The sequence below is a fragment of the Hermetia illucens genome, chromosome 3 (assembly GCF_905115235.1).
Source record: "Hermetia illucens chromosome 3, iHerIll2.2.curated.20191125, whole genome shotgun sequence".
Taxonomy (NCBI): domain Eukaryota; kingdom Metazoa; phylum Arthropoda; class Insecta; order Diptera; family Stratiomyidae; genus Hermetia; species Hermetia illucens.
Window position 1 is genome coordinate 124,739,147 of NC_051851.1, and position 23,182 is coordinate 124,762,328.

Genomic DNA, 23,182 nt, shown 5'->3' on the forward strand with positions numbered 1-23,182 from the left:
ACTTCAGCGCCTATATCTATAAGGTAGTGGCGCCGGCACAAGGGGTCATCAATTGTAAGACGACGTAGTACTACATATCGGATAGCCGTCGCCAGAGCCTCCGACAAGTCTCGTTTTTTTGGCGAAAAACTGACCTTATCGGCGAACCCGGTATCAATATGCCTCGGTACTTGCCTAGGATCCTGACAACCTAATCCCTTTTCTCAGGAGGTTGATCTAGACCGTGATCTAGTCCTGTTAGCGGATCCACCATCTGCTGCAGCTGAGCCACCAGATGTGATGTGTTACAAGACACCTCACCGAAGATAGACCGCGCTTGGACCTCGTGGATTTTATCTGTGATAACGGCTAACATGTCTAGAGGCAATGAATCAGCATATGCCAAGATGACCTGCGCAGAGCTCCGGAAGGAGTGTCACAGGCTCCGCCGCTTAACACAACGTCTAGGCGACCGGGAGGCATGTACTATAATGATGGAGTACAAATCAGCCAAAAGGAGACTCCGCAGCGCAATAAACAAGAGCAAAGCTCGCTGCTGGCAAGATCTGGCCGACGAGGTGAATGGGAATCCGTGGAGACGCGGTTACAAACTGGTAACCCGAAAAATCGGGGCTCTGCGGAAACCCTGTTCACTTAAGGCCGAGCAGATGGACCGCATTGTGAGGGCACTCTTCCCTGCCCACCCCGTATGGGATGGTGACGTCGGCGCGAAGAGAGCAGAGGACTGTCCACTTTTCTCTATAAAAGAGTTGGAACAGGTAGTCCTCTCTATGAAAAACAAGAAGGCGCCAGGACCCGATGGTATTCCAGCAGAGGTATACAAACTGGTATTCCAACACCGGCCAGACCTACTGCTCGGCGCATTCAACGCTTGCCTGAAGGAGGGCATTTTGCCTGCTCGTTGGAAAGTTGCGAGGCTCGTGCTGATCCCTAAAGGGAAAGGCGACCCCGAATTGCTGCCTTCATACCGCCCACTATATATGCTTGACACTGCTGGGAAAGTGCTCGAGAAGCTCATCAGAAGTAGACTCGCTGAAGCGATACGCGCTGCCGGAGATTTATCTCCCCGGCAGTTTGGTTTTAGGGCAGGGAGATCGACAATTGATGCTGTCATGCAAGTCGTGGACGCCGTTCGACGAGCAGAGGCACATTGCCGCCGAACTCGACGGGTGGGGCTCCTCGTAACACTTGACGTCAGAAACGCCTTCAATTCCGTAAGATAGAAAGACATTCTAGGCACACTAGACAATACCTTCAACGTGCCGAACTATCTCTCACGGATTTTGGGGGACTATCTGAGAAACCGCTCCCTGCTCTATGAATCACTAGAGGGTCAAAGTTGGATGGAGGTCACGTCGGGAGTAGCACAGGGATCCAACCTAGGGCCGGACATCTGGAACGCTACCTATGACAATCTGCTTAAACTCGACATGCCAGAAGAGTCGCGCCTGGTCGGCTACGCAGATGATGTCGCAGCGCTTGCAACTCGGCAACAGCAGACTTGGCATATTGATGCGACGGGTAAGCGGATGGATGACTACTCATGGTTTCAACCTTGCACTGGAAAAAACCGAAGTAGTCATCCTGACTAAGAAGAGAATTCCGACCCTGCGTTCCATATCGTTCGGCGAGTCGATCATCGAGTCAAAATCAGCGGTAAAGTACCTCGGGTTGACTCTTGATTCAAAGATGAGCTTTTCTGAGCAAATCAAAGCAGCAGCGAACAAGGCTGCGGCTGGAGTTTCGGCGTTAAGTAGGCTAATGGCAAACATTGGGGGTCCTACGTCTAGTAGGCAACGTCTCCTGATGAGCTCAACGCAGTCTGTCCTGCTCTACAGCGCAGGGGTATGGGCTGGCGTTCTTTAAAGGTATATCGTAAACGCCTCGCGCAAGTACAGGGACTGAAAGCTTTACGGGTGGCGTCTGCGTGCCGCATTGTCTCTGAACCGGCCGTGATGGTGATCGCGGGAGTTATCCCCGTTGCCCTTCTTGCTAGGGAGCGTCAGGCCATATACAAGCGCAAGGGAGATGAGCCAAGGGAGGTGGTCGCTCGCGAAGAACGACAACACACTCTAGGCGAGTGGCAGCTCTCTTGGCAAAATGAAACTAGAGGCAGATGGACTGCGCGGCTTATCGGCAACTTAGGTGCGTGGCTGAATCGGAAGCATGGTGAGACTGACTATTTCCTTACCCAATTTTTAAGTGGGCATGTAGGTTTTCAGTCTTACCTGCACAAGATTGGAAAGGCGCGTTCTCCGCCAACACAAATTTTGCAATGGAGTTGTGGACGACGCCCACCACAATTTTTTTTCTTGTGGAAGGTGGGATGGGGTTCGTCAGCAACTCTATTTAAACACAGGGGATCTCTCTCCAGACAACGCTGTCGAAGAGATGCTGAGGACTGCTGACAGGTGGAACCGTGTTGCCCATTACGTTCGGGCCCTTCTCGTTGCTAGGAAGGTAGAATTCGACCGGTGGAGGAGCCGGATGGTAGGGGGTTCCTTGAACTGACAGTTCCCTTCCTCCTCTCCCCTCCCTCTGGTGAAGGGAAATCCCTGATTTGAAAGCTCCGCAAAGCGGGAGAGTTCGAGGACTAGCCCGAGGTAATATGACAAACGGTTCCAGGTTAGCTCTCTGACGATGGGGGGGTGTTTAGTTGGTAGTCCGACGACGTACCGAATCGGGAGTCCAATACTATGTGCGTAAAGGCATTCACCTACCCTACCCCAAAAAAAAAAAAAGATGACCTGTATACTCAGCGGAAATCTCTGCAGCCACAAAGATTATAACAGCTCGGTGCCGACTTTTTCACCACGCACCATTCATTTCACGCAGCGGTTAGCTTGGAACACGATCACCAAGCGTTAGCTCTGTCACTAAGTGATTAAATTTGGCCGTTTCACTCACCGAAAGATGATAAGTGAATTACCCTTTCAGCTTTTTGTAGAGCAGCCCTCGAACAGTTCAACTTTCTCCTCATCCAGCCCGACAAGCGCGTAATTAAATCGCGTGACGTCAGCTAGAGCTAATTGCGCTTTGAACTAACTGAACAGCAGATTTGCGCATTTTTTAGGGGAAGGTTTTTTCAAGAAGAACTATCATATGATCGGAACAGATAGCTGGGAAAAACGAAACTTGCTGTAAGCGCCTTAGAAGATATAAGCAAAAGGATATGCTTTTTTTGTCCGGATAGCTGCATGGATAGAGCACAATGCTGTCGTAACACACTTAAAGGCCCTAATCCAATATGGATTGTTGCGCCAACGATTATTTTTATTATATATGTTTTTTACGCTTGCAGGGCCAATTGTAGAAAATTACCCAGAACAGCTTGCATAAGTGTACTAATGGGGACGGATTACGAACAGTATGGTTTCTGGATGTAGCTGGATTGCGCGAAAAAGAAAACCAAAAACAAACAAGACAATTTTCAACCAAATCGACATACTTATCAAACGCAGCCACTTCCTAGCCGTGACGAATGACAAAACAAGGCTTGGTATTCCAGGCTCAAGTAACAACATCACCTGAAATCCTCTCCGACAGACTAACTACTGGAGCGATTAGGAACAAAGCCTTTCAAAACACTTAGAAGGAGAAAATTAATACAAAATAACACACAACTGGGCTCCAGCAGGATCACTTTCAGGACCTTCCACTACTACTAACGATATAAAACGGAAAGATGCTTAATTATGAATACTGTTTAACTTGGTGCACCAAAAAGGAATTCGCAACACTGAGGTGAGTACTGTAGGCACTATTCTCTTCAAAACAGTCCGCCAATGCTGATGATATCAACATAATGAAAACTACATCCCGAAACGTATAAACTACCTTGAGCTCAACCTTAATGAACGCAAAACAGAGAAGGCGATGGCAGCATTAATATTGAGAAAAATAGCACTCAACTGTGCTAAACAATTGAAAACAATGAAGATAATAAATTACAGAAATTGTTCAAAATAGTTCTTATTTAGAGTCCAAAATCCCAGCCCCTGCCAATAACATCTATGATGACGAAATCCACGCGCAATTGTTAGCAGCCAACAAAACTTAGCTTACAACAAGTCGGGAAACCGGAAGCTAGATGCTTCAGGTATGAAAGGTTTTGTGTTCTTCTATAAAGAGATTTGAGTGTGCATTTGCCCCATTAGCATATAGCACGTAAAATATGCATATATTACGTAAAAATAGCCACTTTCAAGTGATATTGATATTCATAGTCTTGAATTTGCATAGGAGCGACAGTTTTGACCTAGTATAACTTTGTTAGCAATAGTGCGATTTTCACCAAATTTGGCAGGATCATGCTCTATACTGTAGCCTACATTGCTGCAAAATTCTGTGATTCTAGAGTGAGCTTAAGTGGGGTTTTCCTGCCAATTACTGAAAATTATAGTAATGTACTATTATTAACTTTATTTGAACAGCTATCGGTATGGAGGGTATTTCGGAGCCTAGGAACCATATAGTGGCAGCCTCCTGATTTTTTTCAGTTTTTTCGGTTGAGTAGTTTCTGAGAATGGGTTTGTTAAAAAAATGACCACTTTCAACCCCCCGCACTCCCCACCTTTTCAACAAATGTCAAAACTAAGACTGGCTTCGAAAAGTACTAACCGAGACCTTTAATTTGATACCCCACATGACTACATTTGATGAAAAAAAAATATACACCCCCCTTTTGCATGTATGGGGACCCCCCTTAAATTCGTCGTAAAAAGATGTAACTCACTACATGCGTGAGCGTTCACAGTTCCCACCCTTCTACCAAATTTGGTGTCAATTGCTATAACCGTCTCCGAGAAAAATGCGTGTGATGGACAGACAGACAGAGAGACAGACAGACAGACAGACGGACGGTAAACCCATTTTAAAAACTATTTTGTTCTGAACGTCTCACAATAATGTCAAAGCTCCTATTGTTCCAGACAATGATATTATCAGTTACAATATATTCCTCATCAACTGGAGTTCTTAGCAAGCAATATGGCGAATTATCAGTAGTGTGACAGGTTTGAATTGCATGGGGAGATTATATAGACAAAAAGAAAAGTTCCTGTCTTTCTAATCACATTAAAGGATTGTGCCGGTTACCACTACTTTAAATACCATGGCTGCTCAAAGTGGTTCTTGTCAAAACGTTAGGGTTTAATTTTGAGCCGTATTCCCGCAGGGGTAGAAGATGTCCTCGCTCTCAAATCCTGTTGAAAAATCTCGGCGATGAGATTCCTTAAAAATTTATGGCGGCTCAAATACCCCCTGTGTTATGATATCATCATGGTAAAGTTGGGTTTCAAGGAAGAAAGAGGTCCCGCTTTTCCCCTCCTGCCAGCTATACTCGTTAAAAAGTTACTTCCGCCCGAAAAGGAGCTATTTTTGTATCAAAAATATTATTGGTAGGGTAATCATCATCACGATGGGCAAGAGGGGCTAAAAAGGGGGCCGCCCTTTACCCCGCCAGCCGCGAGGTTGCTTTCCCCATCCATTAACTCCCGACCCTCCCCATAATTTTGCCTAGTGTTTGCGCAACAATTACGTTTTCAAATTTCAAAGCTTTTTGCCTGATACAGGCACGGACATTTATCTGACAAAAACACCGAAGAATAAGAATATGTTATGTCCTTGCTTTCAAGTGCTTTCTCTTCCCCAGCAATTCTTCAGGCTGGAAAATGTCTTTATATGGACATACTTTCTTGTCTACACCTACAACGCCTATTAATTTTCTTATTGGAAATTAAAGTCCGACTCCACCGTACATAGGTACAACATGATCAGATCACCAAGGCGCTAATATTCGCTATCCAGGCGAATACTAACAAACTCAATGCAGAAAATTCGTATTCACCCTTACAAATATTAACCCAACAGAATTCGGATTCGTACTCGTAAATACGAATTCCCAGATCCAAGGGCGAAACGTGAATTGGTACCTACGATGGAGCATAAAACCTAGGAAACGCCTGCTGAACCAACACCAATAGCTCTACAACCAAACCCTATTTCCACCCTCACGTGGTGATCGCTGTTTTTTCTTAATGATGTAACAGCGTTGCAAGAGATGCGATGGACAGGGACCGGTTTCTTGGAGAAGAGTCGGTACACTGTATATTAGACCATGAGCTCGGAGTAGGTTTCTTAGTCAGCCAAAAAATGAAATCTGCTGTTAGCAGCTTTTGAAAATTTAAACGTTTAAGCCACTGCAGAGAAGAATCCAGAGTCGGAGAACGATACCTTCTACGAGGCAGTTCAGTGGACCCTCGAAGCCTGTCCAAAGTATGATATCAAAATCATACTTGGAGATTTCAATAGTCAAGTAGTTACGGAACCTGCATTCAGGTGATACGTCGGCTCCCATAGCTTACATAGGAATACCAATGATAACGGACTGCGGATTATTCAGTTAGCACTATCGCACGAAATGTTTGTTGGAAGTATCTAGTTTGCGCGGAAAGCGGTCCACAAACATTCGTGGGCCTCTCCAGATGGGACCACTTTTAACCAAATTGATCACGTGATGAATGTAAGAACATACAGGGGGCAAATATAGACTCGGATCACTGCAACACCGCCTACAATCCCCTCTGACAATCAGGTGAGAGTAAATACTAAAGCGATCCAAAACACAGCCCTCCGTAACACATATAAGGAGGAACTGAATGCCGCAATAACCGCAGCTAACAGATGCCCTGGAGATGAAACATCAACAAATGATCTTCACTCCCTCCTAAAGGGAGTTATCATTGATACTGCCACAAACATATTTGACCCCAGCCGCAAGAAAAGTCGGAAAAACTGGTTCGACGATGAATCTAACTAGCAACGGAACAAAAGAATGCTGTATACCGAGTAATATTGCATTCTCAAAGAAAGCGGGCAAGCGCAGAGATTTATCACGAACTCAGTCGAGCGGAGAAGCGACTTCACAGACGGAAAAGCCTGGGAGAACCAACAAGTCTGTGAAAAGTACAGAGAGCAACCGCACTAGGCGAGGAAGTTTTACAAATCAGAAGGATGCAGCCTTATACATCTCGATGCTCGTCCTGTCAGAAAACTGATTTCAGACAGAATAGGTATGTTGAAGCGATGGGTTGTTGAATTGATGAATTGATCAACAACTAAAATATCGGCGAGTTGGAGGCCTCGAAAAATGAAGACGACGGACAAATACTGCCACCACCAAGCATTGAAGAAATAGTCCGTGCACCAGCTTAAAAATCATAAGTGGCCAGGAGCAAATGGAATTACAGCCGAATTGGTTAAATACGGATGCGACCAATTACACCAAGCAACGGGGCATTATCTGTCCTATGTCCTATCACGCAGTGCAACAATTATAGAGGTATCACGCTGCTGAATACCATCTATGAGATATTCTCCGCTATCTTGCTTAGCCGGATAGCCCCATACACCCAGAGCATAATTGGCCCATATGACTCCAGGCAAATCAGCAACAGAAAAGATTTTCTCTGTGCGGCAAGCGATGGAAAAAGTTGGAATATGGCCATCAGTTGCACCATCTTTTCATCGACTTTAAAGCCGCCTATGATAGCATAGGCAGGGCAAAACTGTACACAGCCATGAGAGAATTTGGTATCCCAACGAAATTGATAATACTGAGTAGGCGCGAGGCCAGATAAAAGCAGGAGGATCACTCTCAAGACCATTCAACATCAACATCGGTTTAAGACAAGGGGATGCCCTATCATGCATCCTCTTTAACCTGGCACTGCAGAAAGTGATTCGTGATGCAGATGTAAATGCGAGAGGCACCATCCCCTTCAAGTCTACCCAACTACTACTACTACGAAACGTCTCACGATAGGGTCAAAGCTCTTACTGTACAAGACAATGCCAGTCCTCATGTATTCCTCGGAGACTTGGGTTCTTAGCAAGAAGAATTGCAAACTCTTGGCCGCGTTTGAAGAATTTTTGGCACGAGGATGGACGATTCCGTAGCCTAGATAATGACGAAATCTGTGAGCAATACCACGACCATCTGGTTCAACAGGTTGCGGTGGGCGGGTCACTTAACCCGTATGGATGAGAATGATCCAGCTCGGAAAAGCTATAAGAGCAATATCTATGGCAGAAAAAGAAGTCGAGGCAGATCCTGCCTGAGATGGAGTGATGGCGTAGGTCAGAACGCCAGGCAACTTTTAGGGATATCGAATTGGTAGACCTCGGCGCAAAAGTGGGGTGTCTGGACTACCTTATTAAAGCAGGCCTAGCCCAGATACCGGTAGTTGCGCCGTTGAAGATGATTGAAGAATGCATTCGTATTCATAGAAAATCATCGTACGAATTTATTCGGATTTACGAATACAAATATGTCCTACACTGGGATATAGGCGATCGACAAGAGGTTGTACCGATCGGGAAAAAATTCGAGAGAGACGTCTTAGATGGCCGGCCAAAACAACGATGGCTTGACATGCTTGATGCTGATTTGAACGCCTGAGGACTCTATCCCTATCAGGCATTTGATCGAGATAAATCGCGCAACCAATCAAGACGAACCGACCCCGTTTCTGAACAAATTCATAGCAGACATAAGATTAAAAATACGCTCTCATTGCAAAAGAAAAACCTTCGACAAAATAGCTAGAAGGAGTCTAAATACTCAAATTTTACAAAATACGAATAAGACAAGATAACACATGACCGTACTTATGTACATATAATATATATGTCCAAATAAGTTTCTACCATACTAAACCAGGAGCTCAAATTTGAGCAAAAGATGAAATTCGACGAGGTTATATCGGCAGAGAGCCCCAAATAAAAGAGGTTTTGAAGATTTTATTGGGGACACATTGTGATAAAAAGTATGTAACAATAGTACCTTTCTATGAGCGCAGTTAAGTTCAAGTAATGATGGAAGATTTTCACCTGTTAGTGTATTTTGCGCCATGGTTATTTATATCGTGTAATATGACTACCGATATTGTTCGTACACAAAATTTGTTCAAGGAGACGGAAGGTTGAAGAATGCACATCTAAACACGTATTACGTAATAAAAAATACTGGCACAAAAAGAAAAATTAATGGATTCTAATCAAAAGCTTGAAATTCGAACTTCCATTTCTATTTTTATGTTATGTATTCAATTATGGCTGCAAAGCAAGGATCCATCGGTTTGGAAAGGTATTAACTCACATCGGGGGAAATTTCGATCCCAACTTCTCACAGTGCTTTCCGAAAATCATTTCTTGAGAAACTGTGTCGTTTATGGACGTAGCTTAGTTAAATGCTACAGATTTTCAACCAACTTAAAAGTTTACCGATTGGGGAGGCGCGGGGCACATACAATAACTAACTCATGCCGAGAAGGAAGCGTATTTGGGGCCGTTGTTCTGCTGGAAGATAGACGGTTGTTCTATGCCTAAGACGAAGTTTTGTAGCAAATTAAGGGACATCACATTAAACTGTACTTCCTTTTCATACATTTATTTAATTTCATTAGTACCTTCAATGCGTTGTTTTTCTTAGGAGTTAGTCCAGAAACACTAAATTTAAAAATATTTTTAAGTGGTTTTTATACATAAACGTTATTGATTATGAATCTAGGAATGTTTCAACATATTTTAAGCCAATGAAAAACGTGGAAAAAAAACAAATTTTCTAATCAGATATAACCCCTTAAGTTGAATATGGTTGACTAGGTGTATTTTCCATTATGGCTAGCCGTATAGTAACTCCTGAACCGCTCCGATAAAAGAGTGGATTTGTGCTATTACGCCCTCCATGCCACTTTGAAAATTCCTTTGTTCTATTTTTTGGATGGGATGTTTCCATTGCAATTTTGTAAAAAAGGCCTTACTTTTAAACGACATTAACCATTGGAATCGGCGGAAATGACAATTGTTAGTCCGAATTTATTGATATTAAACGAAACCAATAATACAATAAATACAACAAAAATAAGGGAATGTTATAACACTAAAAGCTCAATTGACATAGAAGAGCCGTTCCACGAATAATCCAATGTGAGGCCATGTCCTTTGGATGACAGTTCAACATAATTGCAACCACAAAATTTGTACTGTGACCTGTGGTGGACAAAACCCCCCGACGTTCAGCTGTTTTGTACACGGGACACTCATAAGTATGCCTCGGTACAATGTCCTCCCTCTTAATAGGTTTCATCCAAATCAATGGCACTTTGTCGTAGAGTTCTCGGGGGTAAGATTCTGCTAAACACATTTCTTCTCTATCCCAACGAGCCCCTTCCAAGAACAATCCGTAAACGTAAACTCCATCTTCAGGTGGCTGAGACATTTCAGTTGCAGGCAAAACCTCATGTTCGAAAGCCAATAAATCAATTGGAATAACATATTTCCTTGCGTAGTTCTGCTGTGCACCCGTAAGGAATGCTTGAGTGAAATAAAAACCGGACAACCAAAACGTGGGAGGAGGACCTTCGTCGTACCATTTCTGAAACAAATGTTTATGTGATCAATAAATGAAAAAAATTCCAACAGAATAGCTTACTTGAAGGAATTCCAAACGTTGCAGAAAATCGGTCACATAGCTTCCCAACGGTTTAAGACTTGGATATGATTTCGCGGCCCACATTTCTGGAATGCGTCCAACCAACACTGCTTTGAACACTTTCTCTATGTCCGCAGACATCACCACCAATCCTGAACGAGCGAGAAAAATTGGAAATTTTCATTAGATGGAAAATTTAACAACATTCTGTGCGGTCGAATATACAAACATCTAGTTTTTGTGTTGAAAGGAAAGATCTTATAAAATTACATATATATCTGCATTTGTAAGTATGTACATATATCAGGTTGCTGGACGAGTTGCATCTCTTCCGCGAACCTCTTCACCGAAAAGTTGAATTTATATATAAATCTGCACAAATTTAGTTTACACACAGCTATCAAATAATGTTTAGTGAAAGAAAAAATAAAGCAAAAGAGTTATGTCAAAATTCCCCAATATTTCGACGTACTGGGCAGATCCCGAGGGTTATTCAATTTCGATTTACTGAACACTAGTGTTGATTACCATATTTGGTAACTAGAACCAAAAACTACAATAAAAGCAATGAATATGCAATGAAAAGGCATGGCGATGTTAATTTTTTGTCCTTGGATATTGTTCTTAAGTTGGTATTCCCTAATTGATGCAAATATATAGTGATTAAACTGTATACATAGTTTAAAATTCGTGGACAATAATACCCCGATAAAAGGGTCGGGGGTCTAAAAAATTCGGACTTTTCCAGTTAGTGGGGGTTTTATCGATACAGGATGGAAGTTTTGAATTTGAACGACATGATAAAATCTTATTGAAAATTCCTGGTTCTCATCCAGCCCAGATATGCCCTAACAGATCTTTCGAAAGGATTTGAAGATATTGTGAAGAGTTTAATCCGGAAACCTCCGGGGAGATGCACCCTTGCTACTTATGAACCTTTCAAAAAATGCAAAACAAAATACAAGCTAGTTGTTCTTGGGACCTCCTACAAAAACAAAAATAAAAGCAAACCACGCAGTTCAAATTAATCTAGCATACCACTATCTCACAATTGTATTGCTATCATGGACGAGGACGAGAAAAGCATGGTGTGAATGTGAACAGGCAGACGGCACCTAGACACAAAATGAAATGCACTCCAATAGAGCCAAACTTGGATGGGAAAAACGAGGAAAAGACTAAGAAATATAGATAAATTGCAAGTTTTGATTGTGCAAATAAAATAATATTTCAATCTAAACTAGAACTAACCTTTAATTGCCTTCTGGAGGACTTGCAAACTGGATCGTATCGTGTTGAGCAGAACATTGAATCGCACCATTTCTTGTACCAGCACCGTATTCATACTTTGATGATAAATCGTCGGATATTTTTTCAGTGCTGCATCTCTGTCGAAATTCTTGGGCAATCTACTCAGGATATCAGAGGCGACATTTGTAACTAATTCATCTGGAGATGTTTCACCCCCTCCTCCACCAGCAGTGTCCTTGAGGGATAAGAATTCAGGAATTTTAGGAATAGTGGGTAGGGAAAGGTTTTCGGGGAATTGTTTAGAATAAACTTCGATATACTTTTGGGATTGTTTCTCCAGGTGCTGGTCCAGTTAGTAAAAAGATTATAAACTTTATTAGCATGTAAAATTTTCAAAATGAAACTTATTCAACGTTTTATTTTGTATTTTTTTCTTCTTGTAAAGCTTGTTGCCCTTAGAAAGTTTAATATCTGCCTCAACTGAACGAATAAAGTTTGGATATATTAATTCAATTTATTGATTAATTGTTTTTTTCATTAGCTAAGGATATTTAAACCCAAACAAAGTCATGTAACTTATACCTTACAAGATAAGGTTTAAAAAACCCAATGCTCTTGTATTATAAAACTATTGAAAACGGAAAAAGGGAAAAAAGTTTCGAAAGTAGGTGAACTTAATTATGATAAGGGACCATCTATATCAAGCAATATCCTCCAAAATATTACGGACAACATAATCACAAATTATGACCGAGGAGTGAATACTAATGAATTGATACAAGAATGAAGTAATGTAAATTAAATCAAGGTTTTCTATCAAACAAAGCAAAAAGCTCGAGAGGGTGGGATACTTCACCCTCTCCACGTCATATTCTAATATGCTTTAATATACCTGCGTGCTTCCTGCCGTTGCAAAGATAATGGCTAAAATTATCCTGGAACGCATCAAGGAAAATCCCGAAAGCTTGATCGACAGAGATCAGGCTGATTTCTCCTCCGGATCTTCCTGCATTGATCACATCAACATCCTACGGATCATTTTGGAACAGTGCGCGGAGTTTAGATCTTCGCTGCACCTACTTGATCGATTTCGAGAAAGCTTTCGATAGGTTGACCAGGGAGTGTATCTGGAATGCTCTACGCAGGAGGGGCGTTGCGGAGTAAACGCGCGAATGCGCAAAACCGGGGTGTCTGGAGTTCCTTATTAAGGGACGCCTAGACCGGATACCGGTTGTTGCGCCGTTGATGATGATGATCAAAGAACATCTCGAAAGGTTGATCGACAGAGAGCAGGCTGGTTTCCGCTCGGGATCTTTCTGCATTGACCATATCAACACCGTACAGATCATTTTGGAACAGTGCGCAGAGTTAAGATCTTCTTTGCACATGATCTTCAACGATTTCGAGAAAGCTTTCGATAGCGTAAATAGGGAGTGTATCTAAAGTGCTCTACGCAGGAGGGGCATTCAAGAGAAACTAATAGCTGTTATCAGAGCGACATATAATGGTTCAAAACGTCACGCGCTGTACCGAGGTAAAATCTTAGAGAACTTTGAAGTCCAAAGCGGAGTCCGCCAGGGTTGCATCCTGTCACCGATATTATTTCATCTTGTTATCGGTGACGTTCTTCATGTTGTCTTGCCCAGTGGGCGTCGAGGAACTCAACGGATGGTGACATATTTCCTTAAACACTTCGACTATGCCGATGACATCGATTTGCTCTTTCACCGGGTTATGGATCTTGGCCAAATGGTTCTGGATTTGGAAAAGAGGCAAGTAGAGTAAAACTAAAAATAAACACCAACAAAGCCAAGGTTTTCAGACTGACGAGTCATCATACACTCCCTATCTGCACTAATGGGCAGAGTATCGAAGGCGTCATTCAATTTTTATATCCAGGAAACGTGGTTTCTACCGACGGTGACACCGAAGTGGATGTTGCCCTACGCATTAATAGCGCTAGATCCACTTTCACTGACCTGTCTAAAATCTGGAAATGCAGTTATCTCAACATTAAGGTCGAGTTGAGACTGCTCTGTGCTAGTATTCTTTCTGTGTTACTATATGGGAGTAATACATGGAAAATAAACTGCACTGTTGCTCAAAAGTTGCAAACCTTCATCAACATCTGTCTGAGCTATATCATCGGAGTACGATATCCTGAACTTGGTCGACGCACAAGCTTGGCGCTCATACGCACTGTGATCGGAAAGCGGAAGTGGCAATGGATAGGTCACACATTAAGGGGCGACAATTGCATTGCTGTTTACGCCATGTAGTTGAATCCAGTCTCCCAAGATGGCCGACGAGTGAGTTGCCCCATAGACAACAGTAGAGGGGTGCGGCCGTCTCGGAAAGTCGAGGGAGCCTGCGAAGCACGCGTCAGTTTTGTAATTCAAATAATATGGCCGGATGAGAAAAAGGTCAACCTGGATGGGACAGAAGGCTTTACGGTTTTCTGGCGACATCTAAGGCCCGGGTTATAGCCCTTTAAAAAAATGATCAGTCGCCTTTCCAAGACGTTATAAAAGATTAATATGACCAAATTGTTTTGTTGATTATAAATCAAAGTATCAATTATCAGTGTTCTAACAATTCCAGGCAAAAAAACTTCTAAATCTTTCGCTAGTAGTCTAGTAGACTCACTTTCATTTTTCACTGACAAAGGAATAGATTTCGTATCAAGAAAAAATGAAAATAGTTTTATTAGACTACTTGGAAAATGTCTGGAAGTTTTGTTGGTTGGAAACATTAGTAAATTGAGGTCTACGTATTTTGATCCTTATCTAACCAGACATATCTTGTCCAATTAAGCTTTTAGAGCCTTTTTTCTGACGGACTATAATCCGGACCTAAGACGTGAACCTTGCAACTTTTCAAAATGACAAGGAATCATTAATTCTTTGGGCGGGTTTTAACAAATGCAGTAATACACAAAAGCTCCCCCACCCGTGGTTTCGAATAAAATGAATAGCAAAACCGTCAGTATTTTCTATAAGATTATTTGAAACCATAATTTTTCAAAGCGCTCAGGTAATTTTTATCCAAGACAATGAAGTAGTTCATCGTGGATCTTCATGGAATGATCAGCTGTTTCGACCGGTGTGAATGAGTAAATTATAGAAACCGAGTAGTTATATAGCCCCCCTGCAGCCAAGAGTACCCTTTTGTAATGAAAAATATGTTTGCCAACTTTTAATTAAAAAGAAATGTAAGAAAGTAAGGACATGCTGTATAGATTAGTTTCTGAAGCTTCTGATCTAAATAAACATTTTCCAAAGGCATTTTTATGTTAATTTGCATCCTTTTTAAGGTTTCATGGGAATCAAAACTTAATTAAAATCGGTTTACTGTCTCTTCACACATACTTTTCTCAAAATCAATGATAGTGACACGAAATTCAATGGAAGGACGAAACTGTATAACCAACACAGTTTTCATAAAGTGTATAACTTTGAACTCACATGCAAAACGAAATTAAAAAGTTGTTTGAATCGAATATAGGAATCACCGTATCAAATGGAAGGCATCGTTCAGTACTTTTCGAAGCAAAGCCCTAGTCTTGACATAAAATGCATTTGAGGGGAAACTGGTATCCGCTAACATAAAGTTAATAATAGTATATTTTGGAAATTCCTTGGAAATCTCTTTCAAAGTCATCCTAGAAGTACAAAATTTTTCAGTAGTATATAGTACGATCATAACATAAAACACCATACTAGAAAATTTAATGGAAATCTTACCATTATTAACAAAGTTTATAGTTGGAAAAAGAAGACAACACAGAAGGAGCAAATCAAGTGTCTAGGAAGGACGGACAGTCATTTTATTCGCTTAAAATAAATCAGTTTCTACGAGCACCCAATCTGCATAGTATAGCCAGAAGCTCTGTCAGTCATACAAATCTTTGTTTCTCACGAGTAATAAACCAAATTAATCGAAAAGTACACCATTGAAAAAGGAAAACAGAGAGCTTTCAAACGAAAAAAAAATATTTAAGGCTGCCGCTAGCAGCTATACAGGCCCGAAGTCTGTGAGACCATGCATCGATCGCTTCACACACGGTATGAAGCGGCATTTCTCGAGCTGCAAGCACGATGTTGGCCTTCAAACTCTTCAAATTGGAAGTTCGATCGCAGACAGTCTCCTCTAACTTAGCCCAAAGGCTATAATCCAAAGGCTGCCTGAGACCCATTCATCCGTATAAAGTCAGGAATATGCGCCGTTAACCACTGCTGAATTATCTTGGCTTTGTGAGCGAGGGCCGAGTCCTGCTGAAAGCACGGCGGCTTTCTAGCGAATAGAGATTCACTAAATGGCTCAATTACATCCTCTAACATATTTCCGTACACGCTCGCATTGATTTTGTTTGACGCCGGCCTCGCAGAAATGAATGTCAGTTACTCCGTGATATGAGACGCCTCACCATACGATGACAGAAATCGGATGATGACGACGTTGGATTCGCGGCTTCATAAAAATTGTAAACATATAACTCGATCATTTTTTCGGTTGAATTTTTTCTCGGTGGTAGACATTTTTTCAACAGAAAATAGACTTTTCCTTATTTCCTTTAGTTTTGGCGTTAACATATGGCTAACGCACTGTCGGTACGCACCGAGATCTTCTCGTAAGATACGACTCATACTTCGAGTTGAAACGCCCATTTCCGCCGACATCCATTTCTGCTTGCGGAAAGAATTGCGACGAACTTGCTCACGCCCAGCATGCACGACATTCGGGCGACGTACGGACGGAAGTAGCGTATGGTTAGGTACTCTCCATGCGCAGTGTTACCAGTTTCGGCGGCCTAACATTTCTCGCTATACGCATCCACAATTGGCGATCTTAGACAGTTTGCTTACGTTTGCCCTGTAAGGGGAAGGAATTTCTCCAGAGAGACTACTTAAAGAAAAGCTACTACTGATGAAAATACAATTCTAGCATGTTTTTGAGACAACTATGACCCACATCTATAACGTCACCGAAAATGGTCTACCAATGCAAAACAGTAATTCCGCCACCAAGACATTATTGTTTTTGTTAATCTTTGGCGCAATAGTCCATATTGAATCGGAATCTTGAAGTAAACGGTCTGCCACCAGCGAGATTTGAACCGCAACCTTCCGCTACGACAGCCTAGCGGTCTAACCACTTGAGCCATCCGGACACAACAGCAACGAAACAATGGGTAACCTGAACTCTATGCATTGCAGATTGGATTTAATCATCTGCTCAGTTAGCGTTGTTATAAATTTACCTGGTTCCCCATCTTCCTCAGCATGTTTTATTCATATCCAACTTCGTAAAAATTCCTCCAACCCATTTATAACCACTATTATTAAAACGCTACCGGAATTTTCCAGAATTCTTCTTCCTAATTAAGACGTAATTTCAGAACCTTCCTTTATGCCCCTTCAAATCTACTTCAACTGGCGGGACATTTCAGTGAAACCAAATTCCATTTCCATGTTAAGGAACATTTTATTCTGTTTTATATAATATTGCAATAGTTGGGAAATGCATTCGATGGGTCTCAACATACATAATCAATGAAAATGCTGTATTCAACACTACGAAAAGGTTCAACTGGAGTGCCGAAATATCTAATTGATAATTCCTTTGCCTGTTTTACATTTGGCTATTGTATGTCCATTATGAAGTTCAAAAAATTGTGCAAAGCAGGCGACAAAGGGATATATGCGCATTGTTTCGGAAATAATATAGAGTAGAGCGCATTGGCCACATCCATGCAGCATCGTTTTCGATTTTTGGAAATGTACTTCAACTTCTCTCACGACTTGAAATCTTTTTTCGCCGTTCTGCGTCACGTAACTTAAGGGCGATTCATTCATCGGTCATCCTGGGATAACGATTTCTATTGCGAAGTTGTTGCCTTCTGTCAATGTGTGACCTATCCACTGTCACTTCCGCTTTCTCAACAATACGTCCAACCAATACGCCGACGAATTTCTTCATTTGTTATTGTCTCTGGCCAGAGTGCATAGATGACACGGCAGAGACTTGAGTTGATAAAAGCGCAATAGTGGCGGTCGCTTTCCACGCACGATATACCATTCAGTAACACAGAGGTAACATTAGCGCGAAGCAGCCTCTATTTGGCGTTATTGTTGATATAGCTGCATTTGCAGATTTTGGACAAAACAGCGAAGTCGTATTTAGTGCTGTTTATGCATCGGGCGACATCAAGTTCGGTGGAACAACAATTCCTAGACATAAGAATTGAACAACGCCTTCGATGTTCTGCCCATTATTGATGTGAATAGGAAAATTGCGATGACCTGTCAGAATGAGAATCTTAACTTTGTCGATGTTCATTCCAGGATCTAGAGCCGTCCTAAATCGACAACCCGGTGAGGAAATAAACAGATGTCATCAGAATAGTAAGTGTTCATCCATTGCGGGATTAACACAAGAACTGGAGCGGGAAAGGTTCCTCGAAACCAATGAAAAGCAGGCGGAGCAAGAACCTAAACTTATCACATTATTCCGTAATGATCCGAAGGGTGTTGATGTCGCCGGTACAGCAGCATTCATCCAGGATCATTGAAATGATACGTTCCAGGATTATCTCAACTATGGATTAACTTTGCAATGGCAGAAAGCACTCAAATACCCTTCTTCGGAATATTAATCTCCTTCCTCTACTCGCTCGGATAGATTACAGATTCCCGAAATCTACAAATTAATTGCAAGTACCAGCTTCGCAAATACTGCAACAACTGAAAGAGCGTACGCAAGCACATTGTAGCAAGAAAGGAGTACTCTCCAGAGTCCTAGTGTCTAGCTTGACTCAGGTCCTATTATCGCGGGAAATTTCTTATAAACCGTTTTCCATAGCCAAAAAGACCAAGTCGTCAGTCCCTATCCCAAGATGCTGTTCACGTTTTCGGAGCAGGAAAAGTTAAAGATTTGCAGGTTGCTAGTCTACAAATTTGTATCCCTTCTAATAATAATAATAACCATTGGCACAACAATCCACATTGTATCAAGGCCTTGAAGTGTGTTAGAGCACTTCATTCAAGACCGTAACGGTATACTACAACAGATAATGTGGCAATGTGGACAGCATTGCGCTCGCCCGAGACTATTACCCTGATTTGACTCAGATACACATTCACAGCTGAGTCGACTGGTATCCGACTTCAAATCACGATACAAATTCCACTGCCACCAGTGAGATTTGAACCGCAACCTTCCACACGACAGCCTTGTGCCTATCCCTTCTAGTCGCCTTTTACGGCAAGCAGGGAACACTTTTAGAGTATTTCTAGCCCCTTCGTAAATAGGCAAATATGCTTTTTTCCGAGAAGTAATTATAAAAGCTTTCAATTTTTTTATTCAAAATAAAACGTTGAATCATTTTAAGCAATACCCACTCTTTTGTGCAGAAGATCCTGTGTTTGAAAAAGAAAATGCAAAAACGTTTAACTTGTTTTCAAATTATGTCATTAAACGAAATAGTTGTAAAACTTACCGTTCGATCCTTATCAATGAAAGCATTTAGATTCGAATTGTTTAAACGAAACCCACATCAAAAGTTCAACACAAGCATACCTGAGTCAGCAAAGTGCTTGCCAGAAGGGTGTCCGTCTCTTGTTGATCTTTGATGATATCGGCATTCTGATTGAATCCAAATATAGCTGGCTGTGTGATAGTCGGCAAATTTTTCGTATAGTTTATATAAGCATCGTATTCCTTTTCTACTGGAGCATAATACAATCCATCGGTATCGAAGTAGTATGGCTTCACGTCATCCAATAATTCGGGGCAATAAAAGAAATTCAAAAGAGTTTTCAAAGTTCTTCTGTCCCAATCGTCCGTCACACGCCCACCGTAATTACATTCTCCTGTTAGATATCGTAAAGCTTCAAAATTTACTCCTTCGTACTCATCCAAAAACATTTTCAACTGAGTCAGGCTAATCCTAAGATCGGTTTCGTTAAATTCGTATGGAATGTTCCATCCAATTGGACCGAAATATCGTCGTTCTTGAATAATCGCATGGAAAAAGCACAGTGCGTAGATCAATCGTTTAAACGTTTGCGACTGCTTACAGGATTCGAACCATTCAGGGTCATTAATTGGATCACTCAAGTATGATCTTACAACGTTCGAACGCAATCCTTTCGGCGGTTCATTAGTCATTTTAACACCATTCTGCAGAACGACAACAGGAAAATGTTCACAAGGATATGAAGTTAACCATAAACGGAAATCCGGGTGAGTAGTATCAGCAGTTAGATTCTCGCATATTCGCTCCAGAGTTGGCATAAAACTTTTTGCCAAGTGACAATTTTGCAGAACCACCCAATTGCCAAATTTGGTTCCTTCATCGATCATCTTTTCAGCAATTGGGCCCTGGCCTTGTCCCAATGATAAGGAGAACAAGCGATTCGCTCCAAATCCTTGATCATCCGCAAATTTCAGCAGTGTAGCTGTTGGATCTGTTCCTGGTGTAAGGATGAATATTAATGGTATGCAGCAGTGCGAGTCTGCATATGATGACGGCAAGTCGAATGGTGGTGGCTCTACGAATTTTGAGCCAAGGTTTGCTTGAAGAAAGAAACAAAAATATATACTGCAGTTTATTGCTGAAAAGGTGGTTTACATAGGACAGTTACCTTGAACAAACAGAAGAATCGCTGGAACTAGCTTATCTGATCGGAAAACCCTCAATACTAACAATTTTTGGAAGTCCGTTAGCTTATTATCCCATGGATTTGGTAGATTTGCTTCCTGAGGTGAACTCGAATCAAAATATTCTTTCCATCCACTGATACTCTCTTTATTTGCAATATTCTCTCGCAGCCCTTTAAAGCTGGCGTACTCTGTAAGCCGACATATTTCATCCCAGTTTTTCGTTGGGAGCCACTTGGCCGGATTCGGAGTAGGGTTATCTAGACCTACGCCTCCCGTCAACAAAAACATCCACTCGCCACTGTCCAGTTTATTTTCAGCTTTCAAAAGATTCACAGTGAGAATTAATGAAAAGAGAAGCTTGTCCTATAGAAGAAAGAAAATTGTTAGACCAGTCGTTGGCACTGAGGGAGATTTCAGACACCTTTTCAAATAAGCTCCTACAAATATTAACGTAAAGACTGTAAGTGAAGAACTGCCTTAAATCAGCCAATCTTTCTTCAACATTGTCAACTTTTTCTGTGTTGTCTATTGCCGCCGTGAAGAGTGCCACAAACCAGGTCAAACTGTATTGGTACATTGGCTCAATATTTGCAAGTTCGGCTGAAATTGAAACGTTTCCATGTTGAAATGTCCGCATAAATACAAAACGATGAGAAAGTCACCTATAGTAAAGAATAGAACCGTGGAATGTTCAGCAATTGGCTTGTACGCCAACCTCGCAATGTCGATTTGCTTTTCAGTAACTTCTGCTACAGCTTGCTTTTCTTTGATTTCGTTTGCTATATTCTTCGAGGAACTTAATATTTGAACAGCAGATTCATCTTCCAAGATATTTTCAGCCGAGGAAAGAACTTCTAGGATTTTGTCCTCGGTTTCTTGCAGCATCCTTTTATTTTCCGCGCCTTGTACAATTAAAGTATTTTTCTCAGCTTCCAGATCTGGTCGTTCGCGTGCAACAGTAATTGCTAAAAGCTGGTCTTGCAGACCTTGTGTTGTGATCATGAAATTCAGAAGCGTTACTTTCACTGCAACTTCCGGCAAGTAATGAGGATTTCTTAGTTTTGTTGTTATATAAAATCTTAGAATGCGGAATAAATGTGAAAGATTATTTAATAAATGAGAACCAGAAATGAAAGTCTTACCGGAAAGCATTATTGTATTCTATAATTGAGTCGCCAAGTTTTACGCAAAGCGTTCCTCCATGCTTGAACGTCTGCTTCAGAAGAATAGCCTCAAGAATAGGATCCAGCTCTTCACCGATATTTTCCAATAGCACAGGGAGACCAAACTGGATAGCATTTTCCAATACGCGTGTGTAGTCAGGTTGTGAAAGCCGTATAACACATAATCTGTTCTCCTTTTCCATATTTTTTATCCATTTGTTTGCCTGGGCTTGTGGGTCGATCATGAGCGGCCAGCGTCTGGCGTTCCTGAATAACCACCAAATAAACCATGATATTGAAATGCATTTCAAATTATACGCACTTGATAATAATCGCACTTTCTATTGAAAATGCATCGCTAGGTAGGCCGAAAATATTCCACGCTCGTATTGCGACGGGATCACCTAAAACAGTTTGAAGTTGGAAGTGTGGATTACACACAAGCCCATACGAGTTGCACTTTTCAACCCATTTTTCTATTTGTGTGATTCGGAATTCGGTGGTGAATGGACCAAGGTAGGCAACTACTCCAGATGCCACTAGTACGTCACCAGTCAAAGTGTTGTAAACACGGCCCAAACTTTTTGCCGCATCTGACCATCTGCTTTTTTCACCTCCCAATCCACTGATTAGTTCTTCTGCTCTTTGAAGTTTCTTCGTACATAAATCATTTTCAGCTTGAAGACTCCTAAATTAGCGAATAAATTCGAAATGAAAATTTTACTATTTATTGTAGACAAAATCATTTTTGTCGATTACATTGAAATCAATCGGAAAGAACTTCTTATGAATAAAATATAAATGGTCACTTTTTCCTAATTTTTTCTCTCTACTTGATAGAGAATGAAATTTCCTACGCGCTATAGATTCGTGCTTCTCTAATTTGGAGACGACCTATTCACTGTAAATTAAACATTAAAAAAGTATTGAAAATTAAATTAGATACGGCCGAGAAAAGTGACGTACCCGACTCATACGAGCTTATCCTGATATCGGAGGGAGAAAGGCTAAATAATAATCGTTGACGCAACAATTCATATTGGATCAGGGCCTTGAAATGTGTTAGAGGACTTAATTCAAGAGAGTAACGGTACACTACAGTGTACTGTAGGAGGCAATGTGATCATTGCGTTCGCCCGAGATTATTGTGAAAAATGATCATGTCACATCGATTGTGAGGGTGGTGATCGCTGGGAGTTCTTCCTTAATAAAAAACTGCACATGGAGAAGGATGAAAGCAAGTTTCCCGCGCCTAAAAACGGAACAAATTATATAATCTGGTCCTCCGAGTTCACGGTTGGGTAGGGCTGACAACCCTACACGGAAAACCAAAGGAGCCTCGAAATGGACCGATTCCATAACGATGGGTCCGGACGAATGGGTTGCGAATTTTTTTCATGGAACAGCGTTCCCTATACAGAAGTCACAAATATGTTTGGAATTGGTTAAATATGAAGGCGACCAACTGCACCAAGCAGTTCATCAGCTTATGCTCAAGGTGTGGGGCAGCGAATCAATGCCTGACGACTGGCAACGGAGCACTATCTGTACCATACATAAACAAGTCCGGAAACCGAAAGCTGAACGCTTTAGGTATGAAAAGTTTTGT

The 23,182-nt window shown here is 41.6% G+C and overlaps 1 protein-coding gene across 1 annotated transcript in view; it reads right to left on the bottom strand.

The window, feature by feature from the left end:
* Positions 1-9,533: 9,533 nt before the first annotated feature.
* Positions 9,534-23,182, bottom strand: part of LOC119652125 (dynein heavy chain 7, axonemal) — a 49,790-nt gene continuing 36,141 nt past the window's right edge. The window contains exons 22-31 of the mRNA XM_038056064.1: positions 21,896-22,261; positions 21,553-21,840; positions 21,073-21,488; positions 20,832-21,010; positions 20,392-20,773; positions 19,325-20,322; positions 13,689-13,736; positions 11,747-11,981; positions 10,496-10,647; positions 9,534-10,438 (exon numbers count right to left, since the gene is read on the bottom strand). Coding sequence (XP_037911992.1) covers positions 9,944-10,438; positions 10,496-10,647; positions 11,747-11,981; positions 13,689-13,736; positions 19,325-20,322; positions 20,392-20,773; positions 20,832-21,010; positions 21,073-21,488; positions 21,553-21,840; positions 21,896-22,261 — 3,559 coding nt within the window. The 3' untranslated portion in view covers positions 9,534-9,943. The remainder of the gene's footprint in view (positions 10,439-10,495; positions 10,648-11,746; positions 11,982-13,688; positions 13,737-19,324; positions 20,323-20,391; positions 20,774-20,831; positions 21,011-21,072; positions 21,489-21,552; positions 21,841-21,895; positions 22,262-23,182) is intronic.